Genomic DNA, 21,062 nt, shown 5'->3' with positions numbered 1-21,062 from the left:
GCTCATGCTTTGGGTAGCAAGGGTTTATGCTAGGGGCTTTTTTGTTGATGTTTGTCCAGCACTGCTTAGAAGAGCCCAAATGCTCACTGAATGTGTCCTCTAGATTCAGGCTGTCAGCAATGCTATATGAACAGACTTGTATGAGGTATTCCAAGTTTATCACCTGCTGGTAGATTCTGCATATTAATCTAAAATGTTTTTAAAACTGCAGGTTCTTGTAAGCTAACAGCAATTAAGTTTTCTGGGATGTGTAGAGCATAATGCAAGATTCTAGAGGGTTGATCTCTTTAGTCATTTAATGAGGAAAACCTAGATTTATTACAACATGGCTTCAGCATCAACAATCAATTGCTAAATAAGAACAAGTCTTTTGAAGGCTAAGGAATGGCAGATCAATTAGTAATGAGTACAGAAACTTGTTTTTCTTGTCTGCAAAGTAAATTTTAAGCAATAACTCAATCCTCCAATAGGTCCATTAACATCAGTGAGGAACCTCAGGTGACTGAAGTTTTCAGGTACTAGCCTTCAAGATGCTTTTCATTACTTTTCTGCCTCTTTTAAATTCCTACAAGAATTGAACTACAGCAACTAATTTTTCTGTTTGTTGCTGGAGAAAAAGATGGGTGGTTTACTCTTCCTCTGTTATCACTCCTGCCCCTTTGGTCTGTCTGTGATAGAACGTTTCTTCCTAATTTGCTCTATTTTTCAAAAGGGAAAAGCCTCGATGGCTAAAGATGTTTGCTGCTACTGACTGGTGTTCTTGGTGTTAACAGAATTTTAGTTTTATCAGCGTTGTGTATGTCTACAGTGCACTGGTGCATAAGAAAACTGACAAGGCAGTGTTATTTAATGAACAGAATAAAACACCATTTGCTTCTGTATGGCAACCATAGGTAGAATCTGTGCTCCAAGCTCTGTACTGACAGACACCTGGCCACGCCTGCCTGTGAGCATGCATGTGCCTCAACATCCCAAGTGTTTTAAAAACGGTGCTCACCCATCTGGTAGGCCTGTCTCCGCAGTGTTCTGGAAGCTCTGTGTCTCTTCTTCTTTAAAAACATCTGGCTTCCTGAGGGTAAAGGAAGCAGAAGGGGTGTAATAAAGAGCCAGGGAAGGAGAGGGGCTCCTGGGGTGGAAGGGATGTTCTGTGCCCAGCTGTGTCTCCCTTGGTGGCTCTGAATATTCAAAATCATCATGGAAAACGCTGCTTCTCTGCAAGGCCAGGCAATGGGAGAGAAAGGGATTGCATGGGAACACCTTTCTGTTCTAGTTGGGCAGGCTTCTCGCAAGGATGAAGAGTCAAGCTATGGAAGGATTCAGGCTTAGCTGGGCATGCCTGCAATGTGGGGTTCATCTTTCCTTGAAGAGTCTATGGAGAAACCTCTGTACTCTTGTCTTCCAGACAAAGCAAAATGAAGTGTTAGGCACCTTGACATTTTAGAAGGTGCCTTTCCCACAGATACTGGGAATAAATTTGGAGAAGGGCTCCATTGAAACATTTTTACTCACGCTTTCTAGCTTATTTGGGAAACTGGTCTCAAATGCATATTAAATGTCACCTTCTTGACTGCAATGGGGAAAGGGTGGTATTTATCCTAATTTTATATCTCCATAGTCAATAAAGATGCCACTTCATTCATGAGAAGCTTCATACCCAGTTACCCTGCTATAACAGGCAGGATTAGAAAAATTGTCCAAAAGTGAGCAAGTTACTGCTATCAGGACATTATTTAAAACAATTAACGTTATGCTATGAATTCCTATTTTATGAAGACAGCATTTCTTTTTACATATACTTCCTCCAAGTCAGTTTTGCTGGGAAGAAATAATTTTTATATAGTGTGCTTAGTAACAGAAATATGAAATGAGCTGAAGTCTATGTTTTTATCCTCTTAAATGTAAAGTGTAAAAAATGTTCTTTTGATGTGAAGATTTATAAACGACTCTTTTGAAAAAATTAAATGTGTTCAAGATTGAAATGGACCAGGTCATGAACAGTCACTGTGCAACTCTTGAGCCCTTCCTTCTTTTCAGCTGGCTGGACTGTTAACAACAACAAAGTCGAACTCCCTCCCCAGTCCCGAGCTCAGGCTCAGTTGATCCTGCTCATGGCAGCTGCAGGCAATCACTTCTGGGCACACACAGATCCCCTCTGACTGCAGAATGGGAGGAGAAGACTGGACCTGTCCGCCTGTGCTCTTGTGAGCTTGTTACACACCGACACTGCTAACATGAAATCTAAAATCCTCCTTATCACCTTATAAATCCACACCTGGTTTCTCCTCACAGGTCATCACAGAAAGAGTCTGTCACATTAGAAGCATATTAATGTTGTTTGGAAGTCATAGAAATATATTAAAACTATTCAGGTTAGAAATCTGGATGTCCATTTCTTTCTGACAGTTTTCCCAAGGTTGCCATTTCCTAAAATGGCTTCAAGTTCCTCATTTGTTCTTTACCAAAGAGCCAAGTCAGTCTTTGTTTCTCAAAAGAGGGTCACTGTGTCAGGAAGTGGCATAAAAAAAAGACTTCAGATTTTATAAGTGATCCCAGTTTCTAGTTTACTCATCAACATTACAGACAGCAGTCTCAAAAATCGAGAACTTTTTGCAACAAGGTGCTAAACTCTAAGAGTACATTGACTCTCACAATGTTCTTCTCCAAGAAGGCAGACTGAAACTACAGATGTTTCTGAACAGCACAATTAATTACACAGAGGTAAGGAAATCAAAAGCATCTTGTCAAAATTTCTAGAAAGTTTTAAATTCATTTGAGCATCACATACTAAAATAGCCAAAGCTCTGACTTGCATTTTGTCTTTAGAGATCACTGATGCTGTGTTACTTTTGCTGGTACTGGTCTTCCGAGTTTATGCTTCTACTACATATTGTCCTTTAGTGTAATATGAAAATTAATCTAATTCTCTGAAGTAAGAATTAAGAACTTTGTGACAAGGAGAAATAATTTTAATACTTTTGTCTGATTTGGTATTTAATATAGTCTGGGAATGTCCCTGAACATGATTCTGTTTGAACTGTAGAAAACATTTAAATAAAGATTCAATCTTGCTTTGAAATGAATATAGTTTCCTAATTATTTACTGTCAAAATTATGCTTTATCTACAGTCTGAATTAGTCTAACTTTAATATCTAGCCATTGCTGCTGAAATAGAAACTTTATCCGAAGTTTATTCTCCATGTGGCTGGGTATTATTGGAATGTAATCAACTCACCTTGTAAGAATACCTTTGTTGAACTAAACAGCCTGAGTTCTGATACTGTTGGAGTATATGGTCCCTCTTTCAACCACTTAAAAATTTAATGGTTCTCCTCTGAATTCTGTACAATATACTATTTTCTTCTTGTCCAGGGAATACAAAGGTAAGGTCAAAAATAACCTTCTACTTTTACAGGAGACTTAGTTCTTTATATATATGCTACAACTTGTACTTAGCAGATTGCTTGGTATGATTCTTAAATCTTCACCTAAATCTTTACTTCTCAGGATATAATCCTTCATCCTTACATTCTTTAGTCCTATAGATATCAATTTGTACTTGGCTGTATTAATAATATACTAATAACCAGTTTTAGAAGTGATTCTTATCACTGACACAGTGACCCATCTTCAACATTCACCACTTCTTACATATTTCTGTATCTACAGCCTCCATTAGTTCTAATTATTTTCTTCTAGGGTATAAATGATAAAATTTCAAGCCTCAATACTTTCTCAGTGACTTAGGAACCCAAATTCCTATATATGATGCTGATATTAAGGAGGTTGAAAGTAATTTAAATGAATGATATTTTGGCTCCTGAAGCTCTCTTGTAAGCAGAACTTATGTGCCCAAGTATTTTTTAAATGTTAACATATGCCTCAATAATAGACTTACAGTAGTTTTTATTTTCCTCCAACAAATACAGCTACAGATTCCTTGTGTTTTCAAACATAGGCGGATTTTCATAGTATTCTGTCCTCTTTATTATTTGCTGTTTAGTGTCATGTTCTACCACTGCACTGTGATTCTATCAACGCTAATTCAGGAAGAAGCCCATGTTCGTGTTGAGGACAACTGTCAGAATGACACACTGTTGTGCATTAGCTTTGCACCCTTCACCTCTACAGCATGAAATTTTATTACCTGTCACACTCTGTAGTTTCCTACTGGTACAGTAGATCCCCTGGACGAGCAAGGATCCCCTTTTCACAAGTTTTTTTTTTTTTACCTCTGTTTTGGCTCAGATGTTTCTTCGTGTTCTCTGAATACATGTATTAGATGAGATGACTTGTCACACACAACAACTAATCTGAAGTTTGCCCTAATGATAATAAAAAGTTGTGACTGATAGTAAACAGTTCTGCTTGAAAAGAAGAATATTCTTGACAGGGCACAATAAGAGAGAGGACCTTCATATCTGAATCCCCTTCAAACCATCACCCAGTGTCTCTGGATTCATTGGGCTATGATCACACTTTATAACACCATCGTTCTTTGAGCAGATCTAGAACTGAAGTCACTTTAGCAAAAACTAATATTGTGACATTGGATTTAAGGCCTTTTCTCTAACAAGCCTTTTCTTGCAGTCTTTTGTAAAATGATACTAGTACTACTAATTCTGTTCACAGTATATTTGATTGCCCCCAAGCTGGACACTGAACTGGTGCAGGGAGAGGCCAGGATTCAGTGGCTGAATTCTGCCTATAACTCATATTCTAACTCATATGATCATACATGTCAAGTTGATACTGCATGAGAAATTCGAGAGTTAGAGCAGTTTCCCTGTTTTTTTCCCTCCACTCCAAACTGAATTATAATACTGTAATTACATGCAACCCACACAAGTACAAAAGATTTAAACCTCTTTTTGAATGGCAAACATAAAATTCAAGCAGACTAAATCCCTGAATGAGATCTTAGTATCCCTTTGAAATATGAAGGGACTCTTTCTAGGCCTTTATTTTAAGGATATCATACAGCAATGCTGTCAAAACAGCAAGGGTGATTTTTAATGGATTCACCTGTCACTTAAGAGCTCTATGTCGAACACTATGCCAAAAAAGAGAGCTATGTAAATGAGAAACTAATGATTTCTAATGCAGAAAAGCTCTCATAAGCTGGTGATTTTATGAGTATTCCAATACATTTTTAAAGTAGGTAATGTGAATTTCCTAAACTTTTCTCCTAAGGAGAAGTTCTTTCTCCATAGTGAAATCACAGGTTCATAAATCAAAATGCAGCTGGCAGCAGCTAGTGTTATATATGTCTCTAAGAAAAATGATAAAGGAATGAGAATACAGGAAAAAGAATCCAGAGAAGGGGAAAATGCACTCATGTAAACAAACGCAAAAACAGAGGAAACTGAACCCATTACATACATGATCAAAGTTCTTTAGGAAGTTTAGTAAGGGAGTCATAGAAGAAAAACTGTCAAAAGAGAAGTTGGCTTTCTAAAACAGAGGCTCGCGCCATAACAGATTTTGCCAGGGCTAAACTTTACAGCTTTAAATAAACAGTAGATACAAAGAACAACACAAATGAAATAACCAGACACAAAAATATCCCAATAAATTAAGTTACTAGGGTTCTACAGATTAGAGAAGTGACTCTTGTTTTTATCACTGGTTTCCAAAGAACCAAATAATTTCATAGACTAGAAGAAAAGGAAATGAAATTAGAAACCTTTTTAACATGGTCTTGTTGTATGAGACAACACTCAAAAGTACATTGGAATACCAGTTTTAACTGGCCAGTTGTGTTTGCAATTTTTAGCAAGTGATTCTGTGACTGAGACAAAGATATAAGACACAACAGTAAGAACATCAGAAGGCTTCTTCCTTTTTTTGGTTTTGCATTTGCTTCTTGTGTTTGGAGTGGTTCTGGGGATGGAATATCTTCCATTTCCACCCAGATATGTGTGCTTTTCAAACAGCTTGGTTTTTATGTGCTAAGAACACAGAGAAAATCTTGACTTCTAGCCAGCCATAACTTTGGCTATATCACATTTTCTAGGTTTTTTCTTTTCCCCTGTTGCTTGCTTCTAGGATTTTAATTGCAGATTTTATCTATGTGTTTTGGACTTGTTTTTCGTTTTGAATATTGAGTCCTATATACAATTTATAAGAAGAGAGACAATGACAATCCCAGACATTGTTAAAATGCTCCAAAAAGAAATAAAATATTGGTTTCTAAGCTGAGACCTGAGTGACCAGTTCAAAACGCAACTTCGCATATGACTAATATACAAAGGCATTTTAAAAATGCTCCTAATTACTCTGCAGCCACCCACCCACAGACATTCCATGTGCTTCCCCATCCTTTCATATTCTCTGTTGGAACATATTTATGTGTATCATGGTCCTGGGCTCTGAAGTGGCTGGACAAGCTATTTTCTTACCTAAACACCACTAAGTGATTCATATGCTGAAATGAAATATAGGAATGTTTACTTAAGTTTGTCTTTGCAAATACTACTCTAAAGCAATTTTCACGCTTGCACCCTAGCTCTGTATATGTGACTGACAAAATTTCCATGCTTGTTAAAAAACCTGACCTGTTACAGCAATAGTGATACTCAGCTGTGCTCCCTATTAGCGGCTCTCTCAAACTCCAGACAATGCTTATGGTAAGCAGCAAGTGACATTCCCAGTAAAATGCAGTAGAATTTACTCAGTGTAAAATGTGTAAACAGGAAGAAATAGAAAAAAAGGAATATAAAGCCAAACTGTGAAATATGGGAAGGAAGAACTACGTCACAGTGATACCTTCAAAGAAAAAAATTACAAGTTTTAAATTTTCCCTTCTGAAAAGTACTGCTTGCCAATATTTTTACTACATCTATAGGTACTGCAGGCATATAAAATCTTTCTCTTTGTCGCTGTCTAGATACATATTATACACACAAAATAAATGGCACATATACAGGAGCACACACAAACACACATAATCTATGGTTTAACTTCAGTAAACCATAAACCAGACACTGACGGCTTATCAATCTTTTCTCTAACCATGCTAACTAAAACACCAAAACTGATCTCTCTGGTAAGACTCTTACATTTGTTCAAGTGCCACGGTATTACATCAAATCAATCATAGTAGTCCAAAAGATATATACTGAAATATCCATACGGGCAATGTTCTCTTAGTAGCTTCATCACATAATGAAAGAATACCATACTTATTATCAAACTAATTTACATATTCAGATTTTCCCTTTCACTGAAACAACTGCGGATGCATTTTGTTGTCAATATATGGATTTGGCATATGAGTGTGAGGGGAACAGCAGAAGACTTGATAAAACAGAGTCCTGGTATCAGGTGGGGAGGATTCTTGGCGAAGTCAACAGTACCAAATGATTCTTTCAAAAGTTACTGCAAAGTACAAAATCACTCCACAATTGGAGGCTCATTATTTCTATTCTATGAGCTAAAGTAACTACCTCTGGAGAACTGACTCCCCAAGCATGAAACTGAAAGTTTAAATAGAACTCTTACTACCTTAGCTAAGGTAATACTACCTCAAGACATAGAGAACATTTTAATAGGGAGGATTCAAAAGTATCAGCCTCTCTCGTAACTGAAAGGAAAGCTGCAGACACTTGTCTGCCTTTGGCTGATATATATGTCTGCTGTCTGGTTTTCAGCTAGCATTCAACAAGTAAAAAAGGATTACAAAAGATATTTGTAAAAAGTATAGAAAAGTAAAATAAAATCTCTTGGTCCTTAAATCTCACTAAAAATGTTTGCTATTTATTACTGAGAGCTTTTACTTATCTTCACAGACATTCCCTGCCTAGGGGGTTATAGCAAAAATTCCTGAAGGCAATGGAGCGCACAGCTATAGTTTTGCACAGTGGCATAAGTTAAACTGTTCATTTGGTGGTGTTGACTTTAAAACATATTTGAGACTATACCTATTTGGTTAGGACAAGGCCATAAAGAACAAACTTTAGATTCTTCTTTTGCCAGAGGGCTATCAGAAAGCTGTTCTAGGGAAAGCATCTTTTCCATTGCTAATGACAGTATGTATGTTGATGTTGACAGCAACATTGAAGACAGCCACAGTAGCTTTTGGTCAGGCAGATGGCAAAAAGTTCCACCTTCAATATTTCAATATTTTGTTGAAGAAAAACTTTGTCAACCCTTCTTTTATGTAGGGGTGACTCTCAGTAGCTGACCAGCATTAACGGCCTTTTTCTAAATCTGTAACAGAACCTGATCCTGGTTATAATACTTTTATTTGAGAATTTCACTAACTGTGTTTTGAAGACTAAAAAGGTCCTTATAATATAAGGAAGCACTCTAGAGATGCAGAACATTTAGTTACCATTTCTGGAAAGAACAACCTCATGAGTTTAGACTCTGTTTGCAAGAAATCTCCACCTGAAATTGGCAGCATTCACAGGCAGGAGGTTTTAGATACTCATTTTTATCTGGAACAGCCATGGAGGTTTGCCAGTCCAGAGAAACCAAAATGGTGCCTGGATGCAGTGACAGTATCCAGAAGGGTTTGCTTTCCCCAAGATCACAACAAGCACAGCACTTGCTATGTCACATTCCCAGTATGAACACTTCCAGTACAACTGCATTTCCTGGAGCCAGCAGCCAGGTTGCTTCACATATCACAAGACCACACAGTGGTTGGTCCATTCACATAATTTCTGTCAAGCTAGTGGTGTTTTCTATTCAATCCTGCACTGGGGAAGACTGGTTTTGAAATTAGCTATTCCCTTATTCCCTAGCAGTAACCTTATCTCCTTGCTCGGGAATTTTGTCATCCATCAATGTGAAATGTAGGTGCTGGGTTTTTTTTCCTTCTGAACTGGCCTCACTTTTACCTACTCACAAGGAATACCCTTCTTCTCAAACAGGTGGAGGTAAACCCAAACAACTTCCTACTAAACCAAATCTGTCAGTTTGATATGCAAAATGAGAAACATGAAAACTGGTTCAAAGCTTTTGGGGCTCTATAAACTGAGGAAATATGTTACGCTGAGAAACTCAAGCCATGGGTGATAGCCATTGCACCATCTTGCAAAGGACAAAAGACTGAACAATTCAATCACTTATCCTAGAGCTCTCAACAGGAGATGAGACTTCACTGCCACTGGGAAACAAGGAGCAATCACTGTCACATGAAAAGAAAGGCTGATCACAGGGTACTGCTCTGTGGCAATCAAAGTAGAGAGAACAGTAAAGGAAAAATAAATTGATTCTTTTAAATTATTTGATGTATTTCTGGAAATGTTGAGCAACTTCCAGCAGTGAGGCCTTCCCCAAAAGACAGTTACTCAGAATATGACAAAATTTTATACTTTAAATTAATTTTGGCATGGAAAATAAACTCTGAGAGAAACTTTCCTTCTCCCTTTAATGGATCACAAAAAATTATAGTTGCTGTAGAATTGGCTCCTCTTATATGTATTAAATATAATGCTTGTGATAACGCTGCAGCAATAAATTCAATTTGCAGCAGTAACAGATGTTTCATGAAACAGAAGGCAAAACAAGATAAACACCATTCAATAAAAAAATTATCAAATGATTCCTCTTAATATAAGAATAGACTTATTTATTTCTCTAATAAAAAGGGTAAAATATCTTCTCCAAGATGTGCCCTGTCACAACCCTGAGACGCCTGAAATGAGTGACATTTTCTCTGGTATTTATTTTTCTCCATGGATGCCATAAAGTGCACCGCATGAATATGAAGTGACATCTTTACTAACACGTCGTACTTACTTATCTCCCACAATTCCCAAGTTGATTGTTGGATAGCCATGTTCTTGGATTGTAGCTAGGAGAGTTGAACGGTTACTGTCCCGAATCTTTCCTGGCAAGAGGTCATCTTCAGGATTCAGTAGCTATAAAACCAGAAACACCCCCCCCAGTCAGTCTCCTTGGAATACTGTGCCTTTACTCAAGTGAGAAGTTTGTTCTTTGGACTGGACAGGATACTCTTAGACACCTATCATAAATATGTGTAAAGTAATTTAGTGAATTTGAATTAATAAGATATATAATGTGCTTGCTTAGTCCAATCCTCCACATTGCTTAGATTGTTTCTATTGGTTCATGTCTGCAAAACCTTCTTTCTCCTTATCAGAACCTGGCTTCTAATCTCAAACATTAGAAATCAGAACACAAACTTTATGTTTCCAAGTTATTGCTTCTATTTAAATGCTTTTAAAGGAACTTCATCGATGTTGCTAACCAGACTGAAAGTGTTAAAAGAAATTTTGAAGTTCATTGTCTGCTTACCAGTAAAGATGTTTTTTAAATACATCAACCTATTTTGGAATACTAGAAACTTCAAGCTGGGTTCTTATAGCAATTACCATTCTAGAGGAAAAGCTTTCTTTCAAGATAGTATCATGGCAATTGCTTTACATGTGTTACATATTTTGGAAGTTAAACCACAAAACATACATATGTAAACATATATTCTACATGTATGAGGAATACTTTCATAGGACACAGAAGGATAACACAATATTGACAGGAGGTAAGAAGAATGTATCTGTCAAAATTGCAGCAACAGTGTTAGGTAGTCAGATAAGAATAATGAAAAAGGGAGTATGGCTAAATTTTGATGCTTTGGCTAGCAGCTCTATTTCTGTGAAGGTTTCCCAGGCTGATTAAGAAACCCACTCTGCAGGATCTTTTTGAACACATGATGCCATTGAGAGTGCCCACATCAGTAAGAGACCCTTTAATGATAAACAAGAACATTCAGTCACATGGAAAACACTATTTAGAAAATCATGACCTATAATCCTTGTAGCTCTTTAGATTTGTTCTTCGGTTAGCGGCATGTTTCTTGCATGACAGACCCTCTCTGTGTTACGCAGTCTGGCAAGATTTGGTCCCAGCGAGGCTGGCCTCAGCCACCCACAGTACCCAGTAACCTTCACTGGGGTTGTGGAAGTTGTAAGGACTCCACCAGATGACAAAATTAAACATATTAGAAGTTTTCAAAATCTTTCAAAATTTGACATATTCAAGCTGTGTGAAAAGACAGCTATTGGGTTTATGTTTGTGTCTGGACTTTAAAAAGTTTGTGTCAAAGGACAGTCATAATTATAGGTCAAACTGTCTTTAAATTTCAAACTGACTTTATCTCAACCCACACATTCTTTTGCTTTTGCTCTTCCTAGTCTCTCTGGTCTCTCTGTCCTGCTGCGGGAAGGAATGAACGAGCAGCTGTGTGGGTGTTTAGTTGCTGGCCAGCATATGTAAAATTAGTAAATTAAGTTAATCTTGAACGTGCTTTTTCTGATGTAGTTAAGACAAAACAATTAGCAAGCTGGTCTGGAGTTCTACCAACAGGAAATTGTCTGGATTTCAACATGTGCTACTAATTAAAAAAATATTAAGGCACAATACTGCAGCAAGGTATTTGCTAAGACTATTCAGCTTTCGGAGACAGGTTATCTGCCATTTCCACTACAGCTACAGAGGAGTGCTGCTCAAAAGAAATTACTCTTCTAGTCATGACTGACAGCATGAATTACACCCTTCAGTACCCCTCAGGTACTCCCTTGCTGACAGGAGGAAAGCAGCTGGCACGTGGTTGGATACATTACCAAAATTTTGGCTAAGACAGTGTGTGAGACTTGTGAGAGAGCCTTCGAGGGAGTAAACACGAAGAGCCGATCACTCACAAAGAACCTCATGTCAGTATGAGCTGCAGCTCAGAAAGTGATTCTACTTGGGAACAGAGTGGAAGTCACTATCCAAAACACTATACCTGTCCCAAAGAAGATATAGTAATTCGGACCTTGATTTTAAACATACTTTTCTTACCTCATTCCCTGTTGACATGACTGCAACCACTGGAAACTTGTTAACTTCTACTTCAGTTACTCCAACAGTTGCTAAGAGACCAATCTCAGATGGACCCATGTGGGTTCCTTTAGCCAGCACACATTCACCTCTTTTAATGTCATGTCCTATGGGTCTGAAAATCATAGCACAGAAGAAAAAAGAAAATAAAATCAGAATGGGCTTGAAAGTATCTTTCCTTGATTGGTCCTGCTCCAGGTAAGGAGTGTCCAGGGATGTTCATTACTCAGCTTGTCAAAATGTCAGTACTACTTATAGTCAAACAACAACTATAAAAATTATCAGCCCTTCTATTCCTTACAGAGATATTTTACTATTTATGAAGTTAGTTGTTTACAGACCTGATATCTTGGCCTGGTCGAGCCTGCACCAGGATTCGAACCTCTAGTTCTTCAGTGCCCTACAAAAACAAAAAGATCAAATATGGTCAGCTGGGCTATTCAAGAAAGATTAATCAGTTTGAAGTTCTCAGAAGTCTACGCAGCTGACAGTACTCATTGCACTGAGACCTTAGGGTTTAAGCATCATCACTGTTCTCCTGGTGTGTGTGTCAAGATTGTAACACAATGTGTGCTAAACCTGAAGACCTTTATAAGAAAGTATCTCTTTCATGAAGTCACCAGGGAAGAACCAGCACAGAATAAATACATCGTTTTACCTTCCTTTTTTAAATGATCCTTCTGCTTATATATCTTTCCTATGTTACATCCTGTGTTTGTTTGTAGGTCTGGTATACTGAGTGGATTCCTTCTACTCCTCTCAGCCAACTTGATCTGCTTGAACAATTTCAAGGATGGCATTTCAAAAAGATCAGTAGTCTGCCAGACAATATGCCACTACTTCTGCAGAAAGGTGGGAAGAAGCTATATGCTCTAACTTTTTCAGGGTTTTTTAATGTAGATTCCTGTAGTGGAAACTCCTACTTGAGAGCTTTCTACAAAACAGAATGAGGCTTATTCATCATATTTATTTACTGTGAACAAGAGACAGTGGCCTGAAAAGTCTCATGCCTACTTTAATATTTGTGTTTACTTCTGAATTACGATGCTTTGGAAATTCATTCAATGCCAAAAAATGGCATATGACCTACACTGAGATAGTGCCAGTCTGTCACTAGCACTAAATCTACACTGAGATTGGAAAAGATTTTGTGCTTATATTACCATGTAGTACCTCATATTTTAAGTACCTCAAATCAGACACTAATATTACAAGACAAACAAGGCATGTCATTATCATTTGGAATTTTTACAGGAACTAGAGTGTGTATAGGACACTGGGACTTGTCTCTTTTCCAAAAGGTGATTCGGACTGAATTTGCTGAGTTCAGACGAACTGCATTAAATTAAAGGCGCCAAAGTTAAACTTAATGAATGTGTTGATACAGATTGTGATTCTGTTTGCCTCTGTGAAAAATAAATAAATAAAAATTACAAATAAATGTCTAAAATAAATACATTTTATAAATAATTGAAAATAAATTTAAATAATATATTTAAACCCTTGGAAAACAGGAAATGAAGAACAAAAACATCAACCCTGAAAAAACTGTTTTCTTACTTTATCACAGTATTTTCAAAATATGCTGTTAATGCAAGTTCTGTTTCTTTTATACCTGCTCCTCTTGTACAGGAGAAGAGACTATTTTTCGCTGCTAGTGCCTAAAATGGCTGTGTTGATGCTCAGGATGTCCTTTTATTTCCCTTATCTCCATCTGAAGCTGTAAAAGACACTTCAGGCTTGTGATGAAAATCTGGGGCAATGGTTAAGCTAAGAATTGTTTTCTTTTTATGACACTCTGGGGATGGTTGCCGCATATAAAGATTTGAACCTTTTGTATCTTTGAAAACATTTAAAGATAGCTAGGAAGTTTCTATGGAATCAAGAGGAGTGCCAACGATACACCTGAGTAATAGCAAAGGTCCTGTTTGGACTCCTGGACTATGAAGACCTTTGAGTAATTTAGTAATCCCGGGCTTGAAAATCACTGGCGAAAGTGTGGCTGGGGATGAAGTGGTGATGTGAGGAGATTGCTATTTACGTAACCGATGGACCTCCCAGAACACTTTAAGAATACAAGATAATTCAAGGTGGCTAGAGGTGGCTTGCAGGGAGCTATGGCATTATGCTGAGAACATCTTCCATTTGGTGTATATCAGGCAGCATTCTTCTTGCTCTATAATAATATATTTTGAACTATGAGTGGTTTACTCTGATGGTTGTAAACAGCCAGCATCGATACTGATATACTGATGCTCCATCTTTGCTTTGATTGATCACATTGGCCTCCTTTTTCCCCACAAGGTGACATAAAGACTCAAAATGAAAAGGGCATAGACATGGTTTTGCACAGATCAGTTTCTCAATGACTGCATTTGGAGAGTCGATGAGAATTTTTCTGCCTGCTGGATAGATGCAATTCCTTTCAGTCCTGTGACTTCTACAGTCATTTGGAGAATGCTTGCTATGATATTTAAGTACTGCTACCACAACTAGAGCTCAAGAAATTCCTTTTAAAACTACTGTCTGGCTTTTCAGAAGAACATTTTTCAGATGGTAGAGATTTCATTTCAGTTAAATCCCAGCCCTAAGGAGTTCTTAACATTAAAAAGAAAAATATTCTTGAAATATGTAGCCACCCAGGCATGAAAAAAGAGAGGAAAGTAACACATTACTTAAACTGTAACAATTATTTATGTACAAGATTAGAAGAGTAGCATATTCAAGGACAAGTAGAAACTGAAGAGTTTTACCTCAGACTTAAAGGCACGAAAAGAAGCTGAAGGTGGCTGACCATTTGCTAAAAAATTCAGAGTTTAAGCACATAGCCAGATAACCTGTTCTCATATGCAGAAGAAAACACGCACAGAAACGTGGAATCCAAGAAGACAGTCATCCAGAGAAGTAGAAAATAACAGGTTATCATGTATTTTGCTCTGCAATGATAGTCCTGTCATGATGAGGTGGGCAGTGGCCACAGAAAACTTGCTCATCAAGGCTAATGGAATGATTAACAAGCAATGAAGGCAATGGTGTATTTTATGGGAAGATATAATCTACACATACACATCTGTAACCTCAAAGCAGGACTGACTCCATAAATTCTCTGTTAGGAAGAACGCCAGCCTAAACAGCTTGCTGACATCATCCGATGTAAAAATCTATGCATTTACAGTAATAAGGCATGAGAAAGGATGAGAGTATGTTTCAGCTTTCACTGTCTTCATCAGCTTTGAACGCCAGAATTCATCTGCTTACGCCCCAGCTGTGGTCGCAATGCTGGCTTAGAGCTACAGTGAAGTGGAACAGCTTGTTGGAACAGCAGCAGAGGAGCAAAGGCTGATGTGAGCAGAGAACCACGCACTCACTTCATTCCAAAACTGAACTGGGATGTTGTGTCAATAAGAGATGTATCTTCTTGCCTTAAAATCTGTCAGATGATGGAAAACATGACGATAGTGTCCTGAAATCACAGCTGGGTAAGTGAAGGTAATGATTCAGAAGGAATTCTCTGAACACAAAGAAAGAGAGGATAATATTTAGGAAGTCTTAGATGGACTGTTAGGGATACAATTGTCTACAGATAACTCTTGTGCTTCATCAAAAACCACATTTTACTGTGTTAAGAAAACGGTGAGTACAGAATTAGTATCACAGTACTCATATCTCTTCTGTGGTATTTTGCAGCATGTGTAAGGTAGTGCACGAATAAGACTGATAGATATTGTGGCAGAATGCAAACCTCCCTCTCTCCCCTTCCTTCCTTCGATATGGAAGGAGTAGACACATCTCACTCTCTCTGCTGTTTGAGGCTAACAGCTTCTTCTGTTTGGCCCCAGAGCACCCTGGCCAGGGCCGTTAGGAGAAGGGAGTGCCAAGGCACCAGGAGCCGCTGGGCGCCCGCGGCCAGTCTGGGGGACGTTTGGAGGCTTCAGGGGCACCCACAGCCAGGGTGGGGGTGCAGAGAAGCTTCTGGAATGCCCACAGTCAGATCTGATCAGCCTATAAAAAAAAAACGGGACTCTCATTGAGAGGTGCGGCTTACGCACTATCTCTTGGAGTTACGAGCTGAGCCACTGCCGCCAGGAGCCACGGGCAACCCCTCCCCGGGACTGAGACTGCGCTTGCCTTGCTGCCACGTGTGTAAGTAAAATTGGATTGCGACTGTATCTACTTTCCGTGCACAATTGCACGTGTATTTATACTTTCCGTGGACATGTGTAATATTCAGTGCACATTTGCATGTATATTTCTCCTTGCAGGATTGCGAGTGTACTATAAATTTACCCTCGCAGAATCGCGAGTGTACACTTCCTGTACTCAATACGAGTACGTGTATCTCTTTAAAATAATCCCACACTGTATCAGGCAAGTGTGTGCTCTTCCTGGACTCAGGGGCGGCTCCGGCATTATTTCTGGTGAAGTCATGTGTATGGACACTGTGGACCTCCTGTTGTATTAGTTGCTGCCCCTTAGTAATTTTCCTCAACTGATATCTGAACCTGTACTTAAGTCACTTTTGGAGTGCTAAAACCCTGTTTCTCACCAGTTTACCCTCTTGTCCCTTAAACTAACCTCGGGGTGCCTCCATGACAGATATGCTGGAAAATCTGTTCAAATTAAACACAGTTAAAATTATGTTCTGGAGGAATATGAACCTTATTCATTTCCTGGTTTTCAGAGGTCTTAAGTTCAGTAATTTTCTCATTTTACAGGAGCATATAGGTCTATTGAATACACTTAGTCACGGATTAAAAAACCTGGGGGGCACCTACTTCCCCTGTTACATGATAAAAACCCTTATTCTAATTATATGCATTTATTGTAAGCTATGTACATAGGACATATTGTTTAAAATCCACCAAATTCACCTTCGCTGAAATGAGACCAATTCTGATAATACAGAACCATCTTTATAACATAGTTCAAATTAACCCAAGTCATCTCATAGATTTTGGAGCGCTTAAAAGAGTTCAGTTTCCCACAGAAAATCATATTCTGCTTTAACTACATCAGCAGTAATGCACACTGTAATATTTCAATGCATTATGCTGGTATCAATACATACTTAAAAAAAAAATTTTCCCCTTCTTACTTGGTAAGTTTAGGAGAACTTTTAAAATCCTCATCTTGCTGAGTTTCAGGAGAAGCCTGAAATACAAAGAAGACTGCTCTACTGCTAAATGTGAACTCAGTAGAAAAGAAAGAAATATACTGTTTGATTGCCACTACTCTGTATTTTAAAATGTGAATGCGGTAGACACTCAAATTGGACTGTAGTTATGGATCTCCAGGAAGCCTTTTCCTTTCACTGAGATAATGCTCCCAAATACCTTAGTGTCAGCATTCAACAACTATGATGAAAAATCAATGTCAGGACAGGTAGGTCTGGGGTACTGCTATCACAGCCTGAAAAAGTGAGTAGAATTGTCACCAGGAACTGATGTGAAAGTCCTTAAACTTCTGAAATTAGCAGAACAGCTTTTCTGTAAGACTATCTTTCATATTTACAGGATTGTATCAGGAGCCATTTTCTGCTGCACACAGAAGAAAAATGAGTTTTAACTTGTGACTCACATCATCTGACTCCCTGATGAGCTCTGTATCTTCCACTTGCACCACTGCATCAGCACCACATGGAATTGGAGCACCGGTTGTAACGCGCATTACCTGACCAGGCATCACAGTCTGAGTCGGCTGAAAAATGAACAAATAAAAATCAATTTACTTTTGAAAATATAAATCTCAAACCATCTGAACTTTATGGAAGTAATCTGGAAGACTAAAATTCTTATTTGTGGCATGACTTGATATACTGCTAGCGATATCAGCAGGTATAAACTCCAATGTATCTGAAGATTACTAGGCCATTACTTCAGATCTGTTTTTTTTTACATGGTCACATATTAGGTGGCTTCACATTTTTCCCCTTAGTTTTCTACCACAAAAATAAATTTCAGAAGAAGCAATATACTGATACTCTGGTTGGCTCAGAAAAATAACTGGCTCAGAACTATAACAGCTAGATGGTGACCTTCTGGAAGATTACATGAGCAAAAATCTAGTCGTTCTCTGTACATAAATATTTTCACAGAGTACTCTGGTTCCCAGGGTTGAAATTTCATTGATTTGGTTTGGTTTGGGTTTTGTTCCATTTTGTTTTACCAGCACACTATAAATGGCAACGCAGCATCTTGTCAGTAATGTAACCAGCTGCTTCATTTTTAAGCAGATTTCCTGAGACTGAGACACAGCTCAACACTAGTTCACATTGAATATCCATCTTTGTGAGGAGCAGATTATCAAAGCCTAAAATTGATAGCATTCTACAATTATGGAAAGTCACAGTTCATTACAAAGTTTCAGCACAAGCAATACAAACAATAGAGAATATATCAGAACAACAGAACAACATGACAAAACAAATGACATGGTTTTAATAAAATTTCTCACCAGGCAGCCTATTTTAATACATACTTTTCAAAATCCAGAGTAAAATTACAATTTGACCATAACCACTTAAGAAATAAATAACTAAAATAAAAATCCTTTAAAAATGTGACTAAAAGAAGCTTTTATGATGACTGAAATTTCATTGCTGGCCTATGAGTGCTTGATTTCCAGAGCACTTTATTGAGCCCAACTAATTTAGGCTTTACTGTTATTCATGAACATGTGCTACACACCGATCAACACAGCTGTGATAAGACAAACACTTTCTGTACATGTCACATGTATAGTTCATGTGCAGACTGACTCTATATCCCATATGCAGCACTGGAATATGTCCAGGACCCCATAGCATGTGATGAGCCGTATTTGATAGCAGCCCACGGACCTGCAAGCAGCACTGCCCAAGCGCTGTTCCCCGCTCCCACCCAGACGTCAATCACTCCATGACTTTTGACAGGACGCCCTTCAGACATCTGCAAACTCCAGACCAGTGGTCAATGTTTCAGCTGCACAAAGCTGTGTTTGCCTTGCCCATTCTTCTACTCCATTTCAGTGCTGCCATAACCTCCGAAAACTGTTAATTTGAAATGTGTGTGTTTCAAAGGTTAGTCATCGGGACAGAAGCCAGCACAGACTATGTAAGGAGCTGTGGATGAACAGCTGAGATGCTGCCATTTATACTGAAAAGGCTTAAAAGTTAAAATAATCCTGTCTGGTGTGTTATTTTCACTTTTATGAAAACAAATGCCGCACAGGGCAAAGCTTGTGCATTGGATCATGGGAGCTCTTCTGCATATTGTTGCACATATAGTCCACAGGTACATTACAAACAGGTAACATTGTTTTGAACTTGTTAAAGTATGGATGCCTTTAGTGATGATTTCCACAGGAAAAATGCATTCCATTAAAAAATCTTCCCATTTAAAATGCATTTTTTGGGCCGTAAGAAGAATACAAATGTCTACAACTCTTCCAGAAAGCAGTGCCCATGGGGATAAAATGTGCTGTTACTATCCATACTTTTGCAGTTTATTACTAGATGAGTTAATTTTTTGAGATGTAATGATGTGAAACATTTAAACAATTTTATGATACAAGAACTGTGGCTTTTAGAATTGGTTGTGTTGCTCATATGTTTAATTTCCTTTTTGTCCTTTGAGAATTCAATCAGATTAACTTTATGAACAAAAGTCAACCATCAGATTTCCACATAAATCTCCAGGGCTGTGTTCTTTTATGCTAGAGACTATTAAGAAATTATTCCTTCTCAGAAAGCATAATAATGTACAACAATTTCACAGAAGCTCTTTTAAAGGCCTTGGAAATCCCACATTTCCGTGGAATAGGGCAGTACTGGGTTCTGCCCTTTGCCTTAATCATTGATAATCTATTTTATGTTAGTCACTGAATAAAACCAAGAAATAATCTATCAAGCACGGCCCTCACCTCAGGCATTTTCTCTTGCACATAACTACACTTCTCCTGTGTGATTTTCAATACTTTCTGTAAAAAGGGCCAAGTTAATGCGAAGGTTTCCATCCTATATTGTAGCTGGTTAGTCCCAGTGCCTGCTACAGATGTCTTTAGAAAGACTTGTACAAAATGCTAAGCTCCAGCTATGCAAGTCTATAGGAAGAAAACCATTGCTGCCCAAGGCTGAGGTTTTCACAGAGAAGCCAAGTTGATGGCTTGTGACTAGTACTTTCAAATGTGCCCTAACCTCCCCAAAGCAGGACAGTGTCTGAAAGTTCTCTTCAGTAGAAAATAAAAAATGGTTGTTAACAGTAACACTACCATCTGGAAATGTAAATCAGAAAATAACACACAATTTATAGATTGATACAGAAATGTCCAACTTGGCTATATGGCCTCTCTGCAGTTCTCAGTCCCTTTTTCTTCCTCTGTACATAGCATTTACATAACCTCTTTCCCTACAGGAGGAGCCAAATCTAAACCTATTTTGAACTCCCTGCTGTGAATCATTCTGTTAATTGGTCTGTAACATGAAAAGCAGAATGTTGCTGCTGAGAGTGACTGAAGGGTGAAATGAGACTGAGGAGCCTTCCAAGGCTATAAATAATTTCTTGGGAAGGAGATGAACCTGAAGATCTGTGGCCCAAGAACAAAACTTTGACCAATTATTCAGAGGTCAACAGTCTCATTTTTCTAACTTGCCACTGGTATTCTCAGAATTATTCTCTATGCGCCTCCTCCCACGCAATTTTTGTTTATTGCCAGAGAGGTTTCCCATTCCTACTAATGTGGGAGGACAGACTGTCTCTGTAGAGAGACAATTTTGAGAGCTTGAATTTTGTAGGACGGAAAAAAGCTCCCATTTGCCCTTTTATCCTTTGTACAAACCGGCTGAACTGATTAGGACACTGAAACGCTGTAGACCTGTGGGCAGTTCTCCCCATTAGACACAGCTTCAGCAGTACTGTTTTTAAGCACCGCTGTGCTGTGACATTTTTTAACTAGCAAAATGATAATATTGATGATAGGTGAATAATGACAGGAGTGATAATTCAGCAGGTTGCTCTGCTGGTTCTTCCATTTTATAGTGACCATAAAAAGAACTGTAGAAATAGTTGTCAGTCTTTTTGGATTGTGGACCAATCCACAAAAATGCAGACAGAAGACCTAAAAATCCAAGGCAGGCAAAATTCATTAGTTTACTTTTTTAAGGTTTAAAGTAATTTTACATATTTTTTATAACATTCATTAGCCTAAGTTCATGTGAATATCAGTATTGAGAAGA

The 21,062-nt window shown here is 38.1% G+C and overlaps 1 protein-coding gene across 6 annotated transcripts in view; it reads right to left on the bottom strand.

The window, feature by feature from the left end:
* Window positions 1–21,062, bottom strand: part of GPHN (gephyrin) — a gene marked incomplete at both ends in the record, with an annotated part of 292,255 nt that overhangs the window by 17,407 nt on the left and 253,786 nt on the right. For all 6 annotated transcript variants that reach the window (XM_080346039.1, XM_080346043.1, XM_080346040.1 and 3 more), the window contains 4 exons: window positions 9,749–9,870; window positions 11,813–11,966; window positions 12,193–12,251; window positions 17,429–17,548. In XM_080346039.1, the coding sequence (XP_080202165.1) occupies window positions 9,749–9,870; window positions 11,813–11,966; window positions 12,193–12,251; window positions 17,429–17,548 (455 nt within the window). The remainder of the gene's footprint in view (window positions 1–9,748; window positions 9,871–11,812; window positions 11,967–12,192; window positions 12,252–17,428; window positions 17,549–21,062) is intronic.

This window comes from Nesoenas mayeri (genome assembly GCF_963082525.1).
Source record: "Nesoenas mayeri genome assembly, chromosome: 5".
NCBI classification, from domain to species: domain Eukaryota; kingdom Metazoa; phylum Chordata; class Aves; order Columbiformes; family Columbidae; genus Nesoenas; species Nesoenas mayeri.
The sequence above is the reverse complement of the archived record's forward strand: the minus strand, read 5'-3'. Positions and strand labels throughout refer to the sequence as shown.